The 17870-nt window shown below is 41.4% G+C and overlaps 1 protein-coding gene across 8 annotated transcripts in view; it reads right to left on the bottom strand.

The window, feature by feature from the left end:
* Positions 1 to 17870, bottom strand: part of BIRC6 (baculoviral IAP repeat containing 6) — a 4524268-nt gene that overhangs the window by 100148 nt on the left and 4406250 nt on the right. For all 8 annotated transcript variants that reach the window (XM_044058419.1, XM_044058463.1, XM_044058448.1 and 5 more), the window contains exon 70: positions 8339 to 8500. In XM_044058419.1, coding sequence (XP_043914354.1) covers positions 8339 to 8500 — 162 coding nt within the window. The remainder of the gene's footprint in view (positions 1 to 8338; positions 8501 to 17870) is intronic.

Raw genomic sequence — 17870 nt, 5'->3', positions numbered from 1 at the left:
TCCCACTTCCTCTCTCACTAAAACTCCACCTACTCCACTTCAATGCCAATCATCACTTCACCCCCATAATATTATCTGTCCTTCTAATTTACCTCATCTGTCTTACCATTCTTACAGAAATCCCTAACCCACATCATAGAACATACTCTCAGTCCACCACCTCAATCCACCACACCCCCAGCCCAGCCTACACACACACACCTCACATGAACTCTTTCCCTCCGACCTAATCTACCTATTCAAACCTAAACTACTCCCCACCCCACCCTCCCTGAACACAACACTCATTTGTCACAGCAAAAAATCTATACACTTCCATAGCCCAATTTCCACATCCTTTATGCACTGCCTCACACAACTCCTCAACCATACCTCCCCTCTCACTCTCAGGTGACATCCACCCTAACCCTGGACCCACCTCCAACATTAATTTCACCAACCTCACCAATCAACCCCCGAAATCTAAGCCCTTTCACCTCACTACACTCAATACACAAAGTCTTAGAAACAAAATCCCTAACCTTCATGCCTGGCTCTCCCATAACCACCCCAACATAACTGCCATTTCTGAAACCTTTTATAAAAGATAATGAAATTCTACCCTTTGGTAACTAAATCATTCGCGACGACAGAAGACATAAAAAAGGAGGTGGAGTAGTCATTATCTACCCCTCCTCCTATACTTTTACTCCTTACACCAATCACATCCCAACCTTTGCAAATGCTGAAATTACAATAGGTCTATTAAAAATAACCACAAGTCCATAAGCATCTGTGCCCTCTACAAACCCCCAGGCAACAACATCTCTCTTCCATTCTCCATCCTGGTAATAAAGAAAACCCTTGTCCAAACCCCAACCTTACAGACATAGAACAGCCACCCAATTCAACTCTTCACAGATTGTATCACAAAACTATCTGCCTCCTTTCCTGCACCCCCCACCCCATCACACACCCGCTTCTGCCTATCCTCTATTCCCACTAGCACAATAAAAAGACTGCTCCTCAAACTCAAACCCTTCCCCAATGCACCTGACAATTTACCTTCAAACTTCCTCAAAGAATCAGCAGACAGCATAGCCTATATCATTTCTATACTTATAAATACAGCCATACAAGAATCCTACATCCCATCTATTTGGCGCCATGCTTACATCATCCCTCTCCACAAAGGTGGCAAAAACACAGACACTACTAACTTCAGGCCTACTGCCATCCTTTCCACTCTTTCTAAAATACTAGAAAAAGCTTTCCAGCACAACTCATGCCACACCTAACCCAAATCAATCTCCTCTCCCCTACTTAACACAGCTTCTGCCCCAGCCACAGCATCACAACTGCTCTCATCTCCTTTCTCGAAACCATCAAACAAGAACGTGATTCTAGTAAACTCATATCTTCTCTGTTTCTAGACCTATCAAAGGCCTTCGACACCATCTCTCATTCTTTACTCTTATCCCAGCTCTCCACCCTACATCTCTCTCTCACTATCTAAGCCTGGTTTTTCAGCTACCTGTCCAACCGTCAACAGGATGTCCAGTGGAAAACCTCAAAATCTCCCTTCCTTCCTACACCCACCGGCATTCTTCAGGGCTCTGTCCTCGGTCCTCTACTCTTTAACATTTTCATCAACAACTTCCACATCTCCATCCCCGAATCCTCACTTATCCAATACGCAGATGACTCCACTATCATCTGCTCAGCCCTCTCGCCCTCTGAACTCCTATCAAAGACCCAATTAGCCTTCTCCAAAACAGAAACTTGGATGGAATCCAGCCATCTGGCCCTAAACGCAAATAAAACCAAACTAATGATTTTTACACCTAGCAGAAACTCCAAGATAGATAAAACCTCATTCACCATACATAGCCAAAATATCATCCCCCTGGATATTGTTCCAAATACCAAGCCTCTAGGCATCACCATCGATGAAGACCTAAAATATGAAACTCACATTCTCTCCTCAATCAAGAAAACCCACCAGAAACTTGGTCTCCTCGACAGATACCACCGCTACCTCAGCCTCTTGACCCGACAAACTTTTGCATCCACCTTCCTTCTCCCCTCACTTATGTACGATGCTCCCCTTTTCACCAATATCCAGTTTGAACTGCGAGCTAAACTCGAATCCTGTTACCATAAGATTAGCAAATTTGCAACTTACTGAAAAAACTCATACCACCACTGCCACTCCCTCCTCAGCCCCAAATGGCTCGAACTTCCCAACTACCTGAAGTATCTACAACTCACCACCGGTCACAAGCTCATTTTCAAACCTACTAAATGCCCCTCTTTCGCTACATCCTTAAAACCTTACATACCTAACCGCTCACTCCGATCCAAAAACCAAAATCTCCTGCAAGTCTACAAACCCTCACATCCTCCTTGACGATTACTACTATCCTACTCCATAGCTAAACATTGGAACTCCCCACCCCCCCACATACAACCTATCTAACCACAACAACTTCATATCTCACCTACTCACATATCTATCCTCCAAATGTAAATGCCCATGTCAAACCCCAACTTTAACCACCCCTCCAGCCTTCAGTCTCTATAGTCTCCAGCTTTCCCTTACAATATAACCAGGAATGATTCCGCTCACACTTGGGTCAGGATAACTCCCCAGTACTGACCTACAATGGACTCAAGGAAATTAGCTACCTTTTGCCTTTTATTTCAGTTTACAATAACTGGATGGCCTACATGTATCTTACTGTACATTTCTAAACTGTGTGCAATGCTATATGTGATTTTGACTATATAAGCATGTGATTATAAGTCGTTTATCTAACTTACTGTATATTCCTCTTTTACTTGTTTACCTTGGAAATTGTAACTTATGTACAATTTTGTATTTGGAGCTTTTCTCCCCGGGCCTCCACTGAAGACATGCTCTTCACGGCCCAGTGGACTTTCCCAGTCATCAACGGAAATAAAAATAAAATAAATAAATAATCGCCTGTGCACAAACACAATGATTTATTGGCTCAATGGAACCAGGTATCTCTATAAACAACAAATAGAAATGTGTTTTCTAGGCCCATAATTCCTGAATTTCTCCAACTGCTGCTATGTATTAGAAAAACTCAAGTTCAGACAACTACTTAGAAACATAAATAATTATGCCCCATTTTGTGACAAACAGCATGGCTTTTGTAATGCTTTCAGCACCTTTACAGCCGTGATCACTTCTACTGATGCCATCTAATAAACGAGAGTCTCATCACCACTGGTCTGTTTGTAGATAACGGCTTTTGAAACGGTTAACAATGAACTATCACTCAATATAGTTTAGTTACAACGCAATTCAGTGGTTCCAAAGCTACTGTGAGATTAGAGCCTTTAAAATTTACAGTAAAAACTCCATCTCTGAGAATGCATTTTTTTTAACACTGGTACTCCCCAAGGGTCAGTGTCAGGCCCCTTACTTTTCTAACTCTTTGTTAATAATCTCTCCTCAAAATGCCAAACTTTAATACTATCATGTATGCTGATGATAATCTATTCACTGAATCTAGCAAAACATATTCTTAGCTACATACAGAACATCAGAGGAACTTAGCAAGGGACTATTTCAGAAGTCTGTGAACAACCTTCTAATCAATCCCAACACCATCAATGTAATGGTGTTTTCCACTGCTCAGAAACTAGCTCCTCCTTCACTCTTAATAGGTAGCCATAGGGTCACATCATCATTAAAGTCACTGAATAAAAATTCCTTGGGCACATGCTCAATCTGTCATTAATCTTTACTGCTCATGGATAACATTTACTAACAAAGCTTTTTCTCAACTACAACACTGCTTCACAATCAGCCACCTTCTGTTAGTACAACCATATCCACAGATGTTCTACTTTCTAATATTGAATGCAGATAACCTTTACTGGCTCTGCATTTATCCTATCTCACTCAGAAACTGAAAGTTATCAAAAATAAAATCTGTGGATTAATTTTTTTCTCAGACAATTTACTTCAGGATGCAAAGCTGCTACCAGTGACAAAAAAGGGCCACCTTACTTTTAGGCACACTGCTGTTCGAAATGATAAAATCAAGCTACTGTCCCCAAAGAATACAAAAAAAAACCTTATAAAGAGCACAACTACACTCAGAAGCAGCCAAAATGACTCACGCTTCAGGACTCCTGTGGGGGAAGAGCCATCTCCAGGCTGGGTCAAGCCATCTGGAAAATCCTGCCTACAGAAACTAAAATCCAAGATACTTTGCTGACCTTCAACGACTCACTCAAAAAGCACCTTCTCAAAGAAACACATTAGATATGCTTTTCAGACAATGTTTAATTTTATATAATGATTTCAAGTGATATCATGGAACACAGAAGCTACTCTTTTGCTTGATTCCTAAGGTATGCTGTTTTAATTTGAGAGAGTATAACTTAAAACTTGCATATGTCTGCTCAGCATGCTTTTAGATTTAAAATAACTGTTTATGTCTGCCTTAAGGTTTGCCTTCATACATATTTAATGCACTGCTTATGTTTTTTGCTCAAGTTTGCAAAACTTTTATGCAATACTTATCTTTTGGTCTCACGGCTGAACAGGGTCAACATACCACCTCACTTACCAAGTAAACAAAGATTAATAAATAAATGTACTTCTCTCCAAAAACAGTTAAATGCCTTTACGGTTTCCTCCCAATAACAAGCAGGAATATAGAAAACTTTTACCTTATCAGGCTGCCTAGCTAAGCTACTTGTAGTGAGGAACAAATCAATTTTCTAGATCCAAAACTTTCAGTATGTTGCCAAATTGTTTTCCAGAAGTTAGGCAGTTTTTCATTGAGCGTTATAACTCCATTCAACCACAAAGACACTCTTGAAAGCAATTACATTTCTTGACGTATGCAGAGTTCTTCAGGATGGTGGATGAACTATGCAGAGGTAAGTGAGGAACTAGTTTTAACTTCATTGAGGTTTACATTAAAACTGACCTCTGCAGAATTTAGTACCACATGCAATACAGCTTTCTGTAGCTATCTCATAAGCACTTAAACCATACATGCCCCCATAGTATATAAAATTCTTCTTATGCACTGATTCTTGGAAGTATCTAAATTCTTTTCTGTATTGACTCTTCTGGTAAGGACTGGAATTTGGAGCTGGGATACCTAGCCAGGAGTGGAGTAAGGCTACGTCTATCCAAAATCTAGACTCCTTGTCAGTCCACAGGAGAGAAATAAGTTTTAGTCTCTGAGATGAATGGCAGCCTACAAAGATACCCAATAATCAGTTTTAGGATGCTTAGAAAGCAAAGTATCCAATAACTCTTGGACCTATGTTGGAAAATGGCCTTCTAGGGAGCTGAAGTAGCACAGTGACGGTGACTCCAGAATTCCAAGATGATAACTTTAAATGGTGGCTACAAGCGAGAGGTCCTTTACCTAGAGTCAAACCATGAGGAGGGGGCTAAAGACCAAAGTACTCTATTCTTCACAAGCCATAAGGAATCTCTGAAAGAGAAGCCATTTCAGGTGGTGTTACAAAGGGTCAGGGGGGCACACTCTCTCCAAATCTTCAGGATCCTAAGGGTAGCCTAGGGGGAAGAAGCCTTTAAATCATCCAGTAAACTCAAGGAAAGGATCTTGCACATGCTTGCATAAGCAAGTAATAGGACTACGTTTGGAATCAGGCAGATTAATTTGAACATGACAGCAGATGCCTGTACTATGCTTGGTGCTAGCATCACACAGAAGTTTGTCTGTTTTTTTTTTGGGGGGGGGGGTGCTGAAATCTTGCAACCATGACTCAAACTCTCACCAAGACTCAAAGAGTTTGATAACTCATGCATGGTCCAGGGAACATGGCACTAACTCATCAACTGGTACTTCTCAACCAAACCAATCAACCCTGCTGGGTTGAGGAAGAGGAGAGTCTCAGGAGAATCTTCTGCCATAAGTAACCTATAGAACCAGGTGATCTGAGGGATACTTCATGAGACCAGACTGGATGAAACCAGGTCAATTCCAGTTGACAAGCTGGTGCACAACACCCCCCCCCCCCACTGTGGGAGCTGACAGTATACTTTTCTCATGTTTCTGGTCTGTTGCTAACAACATGGGCCAGAATGAGTTTAAACCCCTCCTAACTAGAGCACAACTACAGTCAGTGGAGCAGCAGAAGGCCAAGCCAGACTTGTATTTGCCTCTAAGAGGACTAGGCCTTGATCAGCTTTCTGAACTATGTCTCCAGTCCAGAAACTCTGACCTTCCCTTAGGACTAAGAAAGAAACCCACCCATTAGTTCTGCAAGGATCTTCTTTTCATTTATGAATGCAGGAACAAGATTTTAAGAGACACAAAGAACTTAGAAGAAACGGGCACACAGATGTGACACATCAAGATACAATCTTTGCCAACAGCAGAACAGAATGAGCTGGTACAGCAGATGAGTATGTTTATGTATTTGATGCAGCTACCAAAAGTATGCACTACTACAATACGTTGTCTCTTCCTCAATATGGGAAACTTCAAAAAAAGATAAAGATGCCAAATTCTAATCAATGAAAAAGATATACCAAGGAAAGTCCATAACAATATATATGGATAATTACAGATCTCTTAGCTGCAGATTCAATCAATATTGCCACCTTCTGTAAGTTCTGACCTTAAACAACAACATTAGAAAAGGTTAAACGATTCCTAATCATACTTTCTAACAGCAAGAAATCTGGGGGACAAAGGCCCAAAAATAGGGAAGCTTTTTAAATATTGCTCTTATAAACTTAAAAGATTGATAGAATAACAGTTCCTAATGGAGAAGATTGATGGATTAGAAAAGAAACACTATGCTAAGGGTCTACAGTATATTGAATTTTTCAGTGGTATACAGACTCTTAAGAGAAGATCTGTCCTGTCTTTATGACACTGCATGATCTAGGATTTTTTGTTATTCTGAGTCTGTGACATGCTGCATGTGGTGCCAACATTAGTACAGGTCATCTCCTATTATACATCAACATTAATGCCACCAAAAGAATGGGCAGAATCATTACATAATGACTGTTCAGACTACTAACATTAAATAAAGCAAATGATTGACTTAAAAAATAAACATATACAAGCTTAGTAAAAAGTTCACATAGAACAGCAATCAAGCTTCTTGAAGACCAACAGTTCAAACACTTCAGTAGGAAAGCAATGTATATTTTAAAGTGTGAAGAATTTAGTCATTTTGAATACTTTTGTTGATAAAGGGAAGCAGCTACATAGTTGAGTCAGTCAGGGAATGTATGGTGGCAATGACTTTATAACACAAAGAATGGACTGAGAGCTTCATGAATCTTGACATCCACTCCTTGCAGTACATTGAGTTTTAGTTTAATGTTCTACTAGTTAGTGGGGGAAAGGTAAAGGAGCATTATGTGTTTTACAGCTCTGAATCCTGTGGTACACACAGCACTGCCACATAGTAGCCAGAAGTGAAGTGCAACTCTAATCAACCTTTTAGCCAAGCTTTAAAAGATTTTCAACACTGATCTGTAATGGCAACTATCTGAAATGCAGCATGAAACTAGATCATAACAAACTTCAAAGGTGCAAAACAAGGCTGATATGCACTTTTCTGACATTAGAAAAAAATGTAAAAGAAACTCATCTTTTTTGCAGTGATCACCAGCTTCCAAGTACTATACAAAAAATATACTTGCGCTATATTTCTAGCTGCTCATCTAATAATTTTTCACAATGTTGACATCTTTTTTGTCTTGTTTACAGGAAAATGTGAGTTTGTTGCTAGACTAAGTCAGATCACATGTTGAGTAAACACAGAAGCCTAATAACAGAAAAAATGCGTAAGAGTTTCAGACTGCAATACATACTTCATAATACCTGAATTACATTTGGTCCAGTTTTAGTCTACTGTTTAGGTAACTGCATATTAAAAACACTTTTCTGGCTATGAACAAATGCATTTCTGTGCCATGGTTAACTGTTGTTGACTGACAAGAGTTCTCACCATTTATATCTATATCTAGCTGTTCAAGTACAAAAGTATAAAAATAATCTGTCATCCACAGCGCGCAGCAGCTTTCACTACTGAAATGTTGAATGTTACATTTTTTTTCACCTTTTCTTGAACTACTGTTACAGAGTACTTGCCAATGCATTAACAAGGACAAGGTACACTTATGAAAATAAAATTTTTTGGACAATTAAATGAATCAAAAATTAGACAGGTAAGCCATTGTTCACTGCCTACAGGATACCTGGTAAAAGTGAAGAAAGATTTGTTACTATTATCAGTATTACAGTAACTAAAAGCAATTAAAATAACGATTTAATGAAAATATTTAAATAAAGTAGCTTATGTTCTTTACCTTGCCATCATTGTAAAGATTTGGGTTAAAGCGTACACTATGTCCACCAGTTGTCTCTAGGTTCACTAACGGGGGTGAATTAGGATAGTCCTGTGGAAAGTAGACATCAAACTCAAAGCACCCATTTGCATAAGGGGTATCTGCTGGGCCAGTTATTAGAACCTGATATAGCAGAAAGAGAAAAAAATCATTTAATTACACACAGCAGTGAAATAGTTATGGTCAAAAACAGGCTTCTAACATCCTCTGAATACAGATGTATGTCTGAGAGCAGATCAAAACATTTTCCTAGCAACAGGATGTTCTATTCATATTTTCAACAGACTTCAGCATCATCATGCACACAACACTACAGTGTCTTGCGTACAGAGAGACAAAGTCATAAAATATCAGGATTTGCAGGCAGAAACAGCAGCAATGTGGAAGAAAAACACCCAGACAGTTCCAATAGTACTAGCAGCAACAGGTCAAAAAAGAGTCTACAATCGTACTTAGATATGCTACCAATACATGTAATTCCGTACAAATTGCAGGAAGAGTCATTACTAGGCACACTGTGGGTGCTGCGAACAACACTTCTGGCTAACATCAAAGAGTGAAACAATACTAACTTCATGAACTTTAATCATACTTTGACTTAGGAATGGGGTCCATTCTCATCATGGTATTAGAAACCCAAAAGATTTGGAGAAATTAAAAAAAAAAAAAACAAAATACACACTTCATAAATATAAAATATATGGGTGTAATAAGCAAGAGTGAACACTGAAAACAGGGAATGTTCTTTTAATTTGTTTTACTGCCTGCCAGTTGCTCTGCTTGCAGAATCACAGTACAGTGGGGTGTGGGAATTTTCCCTTTCCCTCCTGTTGTATGATCTCTCTCTCTATATATAAATATATACACACACACACACACACACACACACACACACACACACACACACACACACACACACACACACACACACATAAGGGGTAAAGCTTCCCCCAGAAAAAGGTGTGTAAAAAAGTTTGTTCTGATGTTGATGGCCTTTCAGATATAAGTAAAGTACAGTTGTGTACACTTACCATAAATGTAGATATTCAAGTGTATTCACTGTTGCAGTTATTACATTTGGGTTATCTGCTTGCAGGTAGCCCTCAGTCGGCCTGATTAACAATGTCTTGGGTCCTGCATTGGTTGCTGTCCTTCTTCCATGACGTCAGGTCGTCAAGGGTACAAAACATGCAGCCGACGCCATTACATCAGTTTTTCTTGCCCTAGATGTCAGGTGCCCCCCTAATGGGGAGCAATTAAATATAAAAGTACAATGACATACCTCCCACAAAAAAGCAAATACACCAAAAAGGCTTTTAAGCCTAGTAAAGGAAAGTAGAGGTATAGCCAAAAGAAGTTAGGGGGCTTGAGGGAGAGTAACCAGGACTGCAACAGTGAATACACTTGAACATCTACATTTATGGTAAGTGTACACACCTGTACTATGTTCTTCATGTTTCTCTGTTGCAGTCATTACATTTGGGTAGATTCCCAAAGCTGTGGTTGGGAGGAGGAATTTGACAGCATTAGGACCAGCTATAAGGCCCTGCAAGACTGCAGTGGCAAAGCCAGCTCTGGATTTAGAGAAAATTGGCAAATGGTAATGCTTGGTGAAAGTATGTACAGAACTCCAGGTAGCAGCTTCTAGGATGCCCCTGGTAGAGACGCCGCTGACAAATGCTGTAGAGGTAGATGCAGCCCTGGTGGAGTGAGGTCTGATCCCCTGGGGGATAGGTTTTCCATGGTGCTTATAGCAGAAATGAATGCAATGGCCTATCCATTTAGAAATGGTTTGCTTTGAAATAGCCTTCCCCTCTGCCCCTGCAGCAAATGCTACCAGCAGTTGTTCAGATTTCCTTTGAGGTTTAGTCCTGTCCAAGTAAAATCTGAGTTGTCTGTGCACATCTAAGGAATGCAATATCTGTTCCCCTTTGTTCTGTGGATTGGGAAAGAAGGTTGGCAAATGAATGGACTGATTAAGAGCCACACTGGATACCACCTTGGACATGAAGCATGGATTGGTTCTGAGGGACACCCTGTCCGCATGAAAGATGATGAAAGGCTCCACTACCATAAGGGCCTGTAATTCAGATACCCTTCTAGCTGAAGTGATTGCTGTTTTCCAAGAAATAAATTTTAGGTCTGCAGTAGCAGCTGGTTCGAAAGGAGGTAGAGTGAGTTTCTCCAAAACAAAGTTAAGGTCCCAGGCTGGGGTTGGAGCTCTCCTGGGTGGTCTTAAATTTTTGGCCCCTCTGAGGAACTGCTTGAGCAGTGGATGAGAGAAGAAGGGAGGTTCTATGTTATAATGTGCTGAAATGGCTGAGGCATGGATTTTAATGGAGTAAAAAGAAAAGCCCTTGTGAAGCATCTCAGTTAAGTATTGTAAAATCTGAGGTAAACTGGGCGCTGCTGTGCTCATCCCTTGAGATTGGTTCCAGACACAGAATCTTTTCCATTTTTCAGCATAGGATTTTCTAGTGCTAGGCCTCCTTGCCTCTAAAATGATATCCATCAAAGGTTTACTGAGGGATGGTAAATGAGAGATTATGCAAGGTTCAGTGTTAGAAGCTGAGGGTGCAGAATCTGGTTTTCCTGTTGAGACAACAGGGAAGGAGTCTGAGGCAGGTGCCATGGGGATAACCGTGACACACTGTGCAGGAGGGGGTACCAGTGTTGGCACGACCAGTCTGGAGCAATCAAAATCATCCTTGGCTTGTCCTGTTTGATTTTTAGTAATACTTTGGAGAGCAGAGGCAGATGGGAGAAGGCACAGACTGATAGGTTTTTCCAGCTGAAGGACACAGCATCCACTTTCCAGGCGTGTTTGAGGGGAGTCCTTGTGCAAAATATGTCCAATTGATAGTTCTGGGGAGATTCAAACAGGTCTATAACTAGGCTCCCCTATTCACATGTCAACATGCTGAAAATCCTTGGTTCCAAGTTTACACTCGTGTGGGTCCATGAGGTTTCTGCTTAGTCCGTCTGCCAGTGTATTTAACTTTCCTGGCAGGAATTGAGCTTGTAGGTGCACTTGGTAGCTCAAGGCTGTGTTCCACAATGCCATGGCTAGTCTGCACAGGGTTTATGTACCACATAACAGTGGTGTTGTCCGTCTTTACCATTAGTTGTCCTGGAAGAATGTGGTCCTTAAAGGCTGTCAGAGCATTCTGTACAGCTAACATTTCATTTTCATTGCTATGCAGGTGCATTTGACTTGGGTTCCATTTGCCCTGAATGCACTTCCCTGCCAGGTGAGTCCCCCATGCATAGTCTGATGCGTCTGTTGTTAGGGTTTGGGCGGCAGGAGGTGGTGTGAAAGGTAGTCCCTTGTTTTGGTGGCAGACCTCTGCCCACCAAAGGAACTCTAGGTGTAGGCAAGGAATGATAGGAATCATTGCTTCTAGATCCTGAGAATGTTGACACCATAGGCTTTTTAGATACCACTGTAGTTTCCTCATATGCAGTTTTGCATACGGAATTAGAAGAATGCAGGAGGCCATGAACCCCAAGGCTTACAGTATTTGTCTTGCAGATAGCAGGGTCTTTGTGGCCACTTGTTTGAAGTAGGTTGTCAAATGAATTTGTTTCTCTGGCGTGAGGTAGACCATCTGGGAAGTTGTATTCAAGCTTGCTCCCAGGAATATAATTTGTTGACAGGGTACCAGGTGTGATTTCTTTTCATTTATGGTGTACCCCAAACAAGTTAGAACCCTTTGTACAAAGGCCAGATGATTCAAACGTATGTCCTGGCTTTCTGCCTGAATTAGACAATCATCCAGGTATGGGTATATTTGAATATTTCGTTGCCTGCAAAATGCAATAACTGGAGCTAGGCACTTTTTGAATACCCTGGGCGCAGTAGATAAGTCAAAGGGAAGTGCAGAGAACTGATAGTGCGTGTAGCCTGCTTTGAAGCATAGGTATCTTCTGCAAGATTCCCTGATTGGGATGTGCAGGTATGCTTCTTTTAAATCTAGTGCTGCCAACCAGGCATCTTTGCCTAGCATAGGAAGTAATTGCTGAAGAGTCAGCATCTTGAATTTTGTAATCTCCAAAAAGGTGTTTAGAGTAGACAGGTCCAGGATTGGATGCCATGAATTGTCTTTTCTGGTTACCAGGAAAAGTCTCGAGTAGAATCCTTGTCCCTTTTCCTCTTCTGGTACCAGTTGGATAGCCCCCATGCTTAAGAGAGAAAGTACTTGTTTTTGGCCCTCTGCCCACTGATTTGGGGGTAGGTCCGGCCACCTGCTTGGTGTTGGCAACGTATGGAAGTGAAATCTGTATCCCTGGGACACTATATTTAAAACCCATTTGTCCTGGGTAATGAGTTCCCAGTTCTTTGCATGAAGAGCAATCTTTCCCCCCAAAGGGGCAGCCAGTTGATAAGTGCTTGGAAATTTTAAAAGGAAGTCATTGGGACAGTTGACCATAGGGGGGAGTCTGATTACTCCCAGATTTGGAAATGAAGGCCTCCCACTGGTTAGTCCTGTATGCCCCCAGGGACTGAAACCTGGGGTTTTTGCTATGTCTGGGTTTGGCTTGAGAAGACCTGGAAGGGGCTGGAAAGGACCAATTCTTAGAAGGCCAATGCCCACTAAATCTAGGAGGCTGAACTTGTAAGAAATCTTTAACAGTTTGCATAGATTTAGCTTTATCTTCCATCTTTTTAAGAACTTCCTCAGCCTTGTTGTTAAATAGGCGGTCCTGATTTAAGGGAGCATCCAACAATTTAGCTTTAACATGATCAGGCAAAAGATTGCTCCTTAAGCCAAGCATGCCTTCTGAGCACAGACCCAGTAAGAGCGGCCCTGAAAGAGGCCTCTAATGAATCAAAACCACATTGCAAAGTGTGTTTTCCAACTTATTCAGCAGAATGCATTAAATCCTGTAATTCTTTATTTTCCACACAATCAGGAATCAACATCATTTTCTGTTTAAGCAATCCAATAACATGTTGCTGATACTTTAACATATGAAACTGGCAGTTTAAAGCCCTAATGGCCAAGGTTGCAGAAGTGTAAACCTTCTTACCCCCATCTATCCAGCGCCCTGGAGTCTCTATCAGAAGGGGTAGGATTATAAGCAGTAATAGTCTCTGGATCTGCAATAGGATTTTTAAAAAGAAACTTGTGTGACTCAGGAACTCTGTAGTATCTGTCTGGTTTTCTGGGAGCAGGAGGCAAGGAATCAGGGGCCAAACTAGATTCCGAAAAAGCATCATCAACAATGTCTAGTACAGGAGGAGTAGCTACAGGCCTATGCTGAGGTACGAGTAAGAAATCCCTAAGCCTCTTTTTTGAATCAAAAAAATCCTGGCTTTCCCAGTGGAAATGCTACCTTAGAGTATGCAAGGTTTCCCCAAAAGAAAAATCCTCTGGAGGGGAAGCAGAGGGAATGGAGTCCGCTGCATCAGAATCCTCATAAGTAGATAAAGGGCAAATCCAGATCATCAGAAAAATCAGAAAAAAACAGAATCCTGGTCAGAAGATTCATAAATCACTTCAGTCCTAGGCCTCTTAGAAAGGGGGATGGCTACCCCTGATTAGAGTTATTAGATCTTCAACCATTCTTATCATTTGTTTTTTTAGGCATAGAGGCCTGAGCATGTGGTCTGGGTGTCGGTTTTTTTTAGGCATGGTTCGAGATTTAGGCCTAAGACAAGAAGGAGGCATCGGTTTAATATGCAAGTCCATAGGCCAGAATACACCCACAGACAGAAGCCGGTGCCTGCACAGTGACTCCGGACCCATCCAAGGTAGAGACATCCGCGGGTTCCATAGTTGGAGCATCTCGCGGCATACCGGACTCCGAATGGGTCTCAGCAGAGGCCTGTGAATTAGAAGTAGCGGATATCAGGGGCTGCGAAAGCACCTCACTGAGTACCGGCGAACTGGCGACTGGCTTAGGAGAAGCGTCATCGGCAGTTTTGGACCTTGGCGGCCTGTCTCAGAGTCCCGGTAGTCGGATGGCTAACCGATGACATTTCTGGATAATTACACCGAGAACCGAAATATTTAGAGGTGAAAATATACCAATGATGGACAGTGCGCTGATTAAATAAAGCACAAAACCGACAGCAAGGTACATTGTGGTCAGGGCCTAGGCAAGTTATACAGTACGAATGAAAATCTTTATGAGGTATTTGCTTTCCACAAGTAATGCAATTATTAACTTTTACTGACATCGGTAAGGAGCAAGAAAAAGTTTCCACAACAGGGTACTTAGCTTTAGTTGAAGACTTCAGTTCTGAAACTTGAAAATGAAAATTTCAGGAGTCGGCCGATCGGCACTTGCGAACTGCTTCTGCTTTGAGCACCGCACGGTAAGAAAGACTGATATAATGGCATCGGCTGCATGTTTTATACCCCTGACCACCTGACGTCATGGAAGAAGGGACAGCAACAGATGCAGGAACCAAGACTTTGTTAATCAGACTGACTGAGGGCTGACTGCAACAGTGAAACACGAAGAACATCAAGAAAGACATTATGAAACTGATCTCTCCTGTTGGTTATTATGGTACACAGATAAGGTGAACTTTTTGAGAACAGTAGTGGCATAATGGACTACAGAGTTGAGTGTTTTTGAATGAGTAAAAAAAGATTAACATCATGGTACACCAAAGATGCATCTTCCAGTGCTCCCCTGATGAGAATCATCTGCAGTAATTTTTGGGTTGACAGCTAGACTTTAAAAGTTCAACAGGAAAATTGTGTAAAACACTAGGAAGTATATGCAGCATTATATTGTCTTTCACACTAATTAAGCAGTGCTGTGTTCTCCACCCACAACTAAAGTGAGACACCCTAGGTCTAAGCCTACACTTATATACACATCAAAAGCCACCGCATTACCTTAACTAATCAAATGACTACTCTACACCCATTAGGTATAAATCTTCTTTGTCTTTCGGCTTTCCCGATTAGGGGTCGCCACAGCGGAACTCTGGTCTGCATGACTGGCTGTGGATTTTATGGTGCTGAGTTGCCAGCCCGATGCCCAACCTTCAAAGGAGGTACGCCCATTCATGCTTGCACCGACCTGCATGTCTTTAATGTCACTCGACTGTGGGACTCATTAGGTATAAATAGAGTGAGAAATTCAAAGGCATACCCCTTAGCTACAACCGTCACATAAACAAACTTTGTAACAGCAGAAAAAACATTACATAGTTCACATAAAAAGTTGTCCACCTCTAATCAGGGGTAGGCTTATAAGCAGATCTGCAAGGTTCTCAAATATACATTAGGACGAGTAAGCTAGAATATAAAGTGAATGGATAACCATACAACCTCTTCATCTGTATTAGGAGTTATTAGATGTAATTAACTTATATTACTAAGTTTGGGGCTGGGAGCTGCACACACACACAGTAAGGCACTGGTAATAGGTGATTCTCTAGGCAGGTGCACTGATGCTCCACTTTACAAGATGTGCAAGGACAGAGTTACGATCAGCTCTCTTCCTCTGGCATCAGGATTTACGGTGTGAACAGAACCATTAGACCTGCACTTAACATGTGAGAATGCTATCACTGTTGCCAGTGTTGTGGTGCATGACCTTAGAAATTATATCCTTACTGTGATGCAAAAAGATATTATTGAGCTCTTTGGCCATACATTTGAGGTGAACAAGACACTTGTCTTGGGCAGTATCTTGCTTTCCCCAAGAAAAGTACCACGGTTTCATACAAAGATCATTTTAATAAGTGTGTTATTAAGTAGAATCATTCCGGGGAGGGGGTGAAGGTCCAACTAGTGTCAACATAAGAGGTGATGATTGACAGGGTAGCCTGCCTTCCCAGAATTGGCTTTCAACTCTCTTGAAGACTTCTGCATGCTGGCTAAGACCTTTTCTGTCTCACAGGGACTTTTTCAGCAAAGTTCATCCATTAGACATGCTAGCCCAGCCTATGTTAAGGTGGCTCTATACAATGCAAGGAAACTTAAAAAAAAATGATACGGAAGCATTCTTGACATTTGAACACATTCATATACATGTAGTTACAGAAACTTGGTTCCATTATCAGTTGTAGTATGGAAATCTATTTACATTGCTCGTTTAATTATTAAAGGTATACCCCTTATATAATAGTTACTTATTAGGCCAATCATTTGAACATGACACCTGGACAAACCAAAAACCCTCTCAGTTTTCCATCTCCTAAAGATTCCTTTGTGTCAATCTCAGTCTCATCTTCATGGTTCTGAAAGATCCTGTCTTACTCGACCTTCACTTCAAGCACTAGTAATGTTAAGAACACATGATTCAAAAGTTCTCTACTTACATCATAGCAAATAGGAATTCTTGAAGGGACAGTGTCATTACGCAAAAATTACCTACTTGTGTACCCAACCTCCCTTTCATGTTAAATGGTGTAACACTATGGCCTCTTTCAAGTTAAGTATTGGCAGCTAAGTTGGTTCACACAGGGGTATTCCTGAGACAAGCAGTATGACACCTACCAAGATGGCAAGTGAATCTACCAGCTATACTCCCGGGGGTGCACAGCTGGGTTCTAAATGATTATTTAGATCACCTGCCTAGTGATATTCAACAAACCTGTAAGGTCAATAGGTCAGGTGTGTGTGTCTGTGTGCAAATAGAGGACTATGAAGATGCAGGACAGAAGTACCTGTTGTAAGAAAGCATCACAACACAATGAGTGCTGCCAGTAAGAGAAAAGAATTATAATACCTAAAATAAGGTGACAATAACATCCTCACCATGAACACATATTTGGAGACTGACGGAGTGGCAGGGAGAGATGAGTGGTCTTAGCGGCATTCCCTACACAATTCCTGGTGGAATCTGGGGGTGTGAGCAGCAGTGTCGTCCAAAGAAAGGATAGGTGGAGACACTGACTGAGCCACTGCAGAGGTGGGATGATACAGCAGCATGTCCCCATTGTACACCCACCCTCATGTAATAGAGATATCAGATGAGGATGGAACATAGGTTGGGTCATAAAGGAACCCCCTCTTCCTGTGGCAGGAGGAGGACTGGCATGACTCTCCAGGATGCCCATAAGCTCCTTGCATGCCCCAGAGTGACATCTGAGAAGTCCAGGGAAATAAGAGGAGGAGCAGGTAGATCAGCAGGAAGACAGATGAGGTACATTAGCAGCTCTGTAAAAGTTGCTGATACTGACAGAATCAAATATTTCTTTAAGTTTACTTCTATTTACAGAGACTGAAATAATGCAGTGACTTGACTTATGTGTTGAGTCAACAGCTCCTTTTCCAAACAATCTTCTATGTAGTTTTGCTTCAGCTGGAATCAAACATATGGCAAATATTCTGGAGGCTATGGACAGTCCAAATGGCAGAGATGGAAACTGGAAATGATGCTGAGCTATCTAAAATCTAAAGTATTTTTCTAGGAAGGTCTTACTTGAATGTGAAGATATGTATCCTCCATGTCTTCTGTGAAATGGACTGCAGTCTGGAATCACTGTCCCTAATGTCATAGCATTTGTGAATTTGTTTAGAAT

This window comes from Protopterus annectens, chromosome 1.part2 (genome assembly GCF_019279795.1).
Source record: "Protopterus annectens isolate FY-2018-M chromosome 1.part2, PAN1.0, whole genome shotgun sequence".
NCBI lineage: Eukaryota > Metazoa > Chordata > Ceratodontiformes > Protopteridae > Protopterus > Protopterus annectens.
The sequence above is the reverse complement of the archived record's forward strand: the minus strand, read 5'-3'. Positions and strand labels throughout refer to the sequence as shown.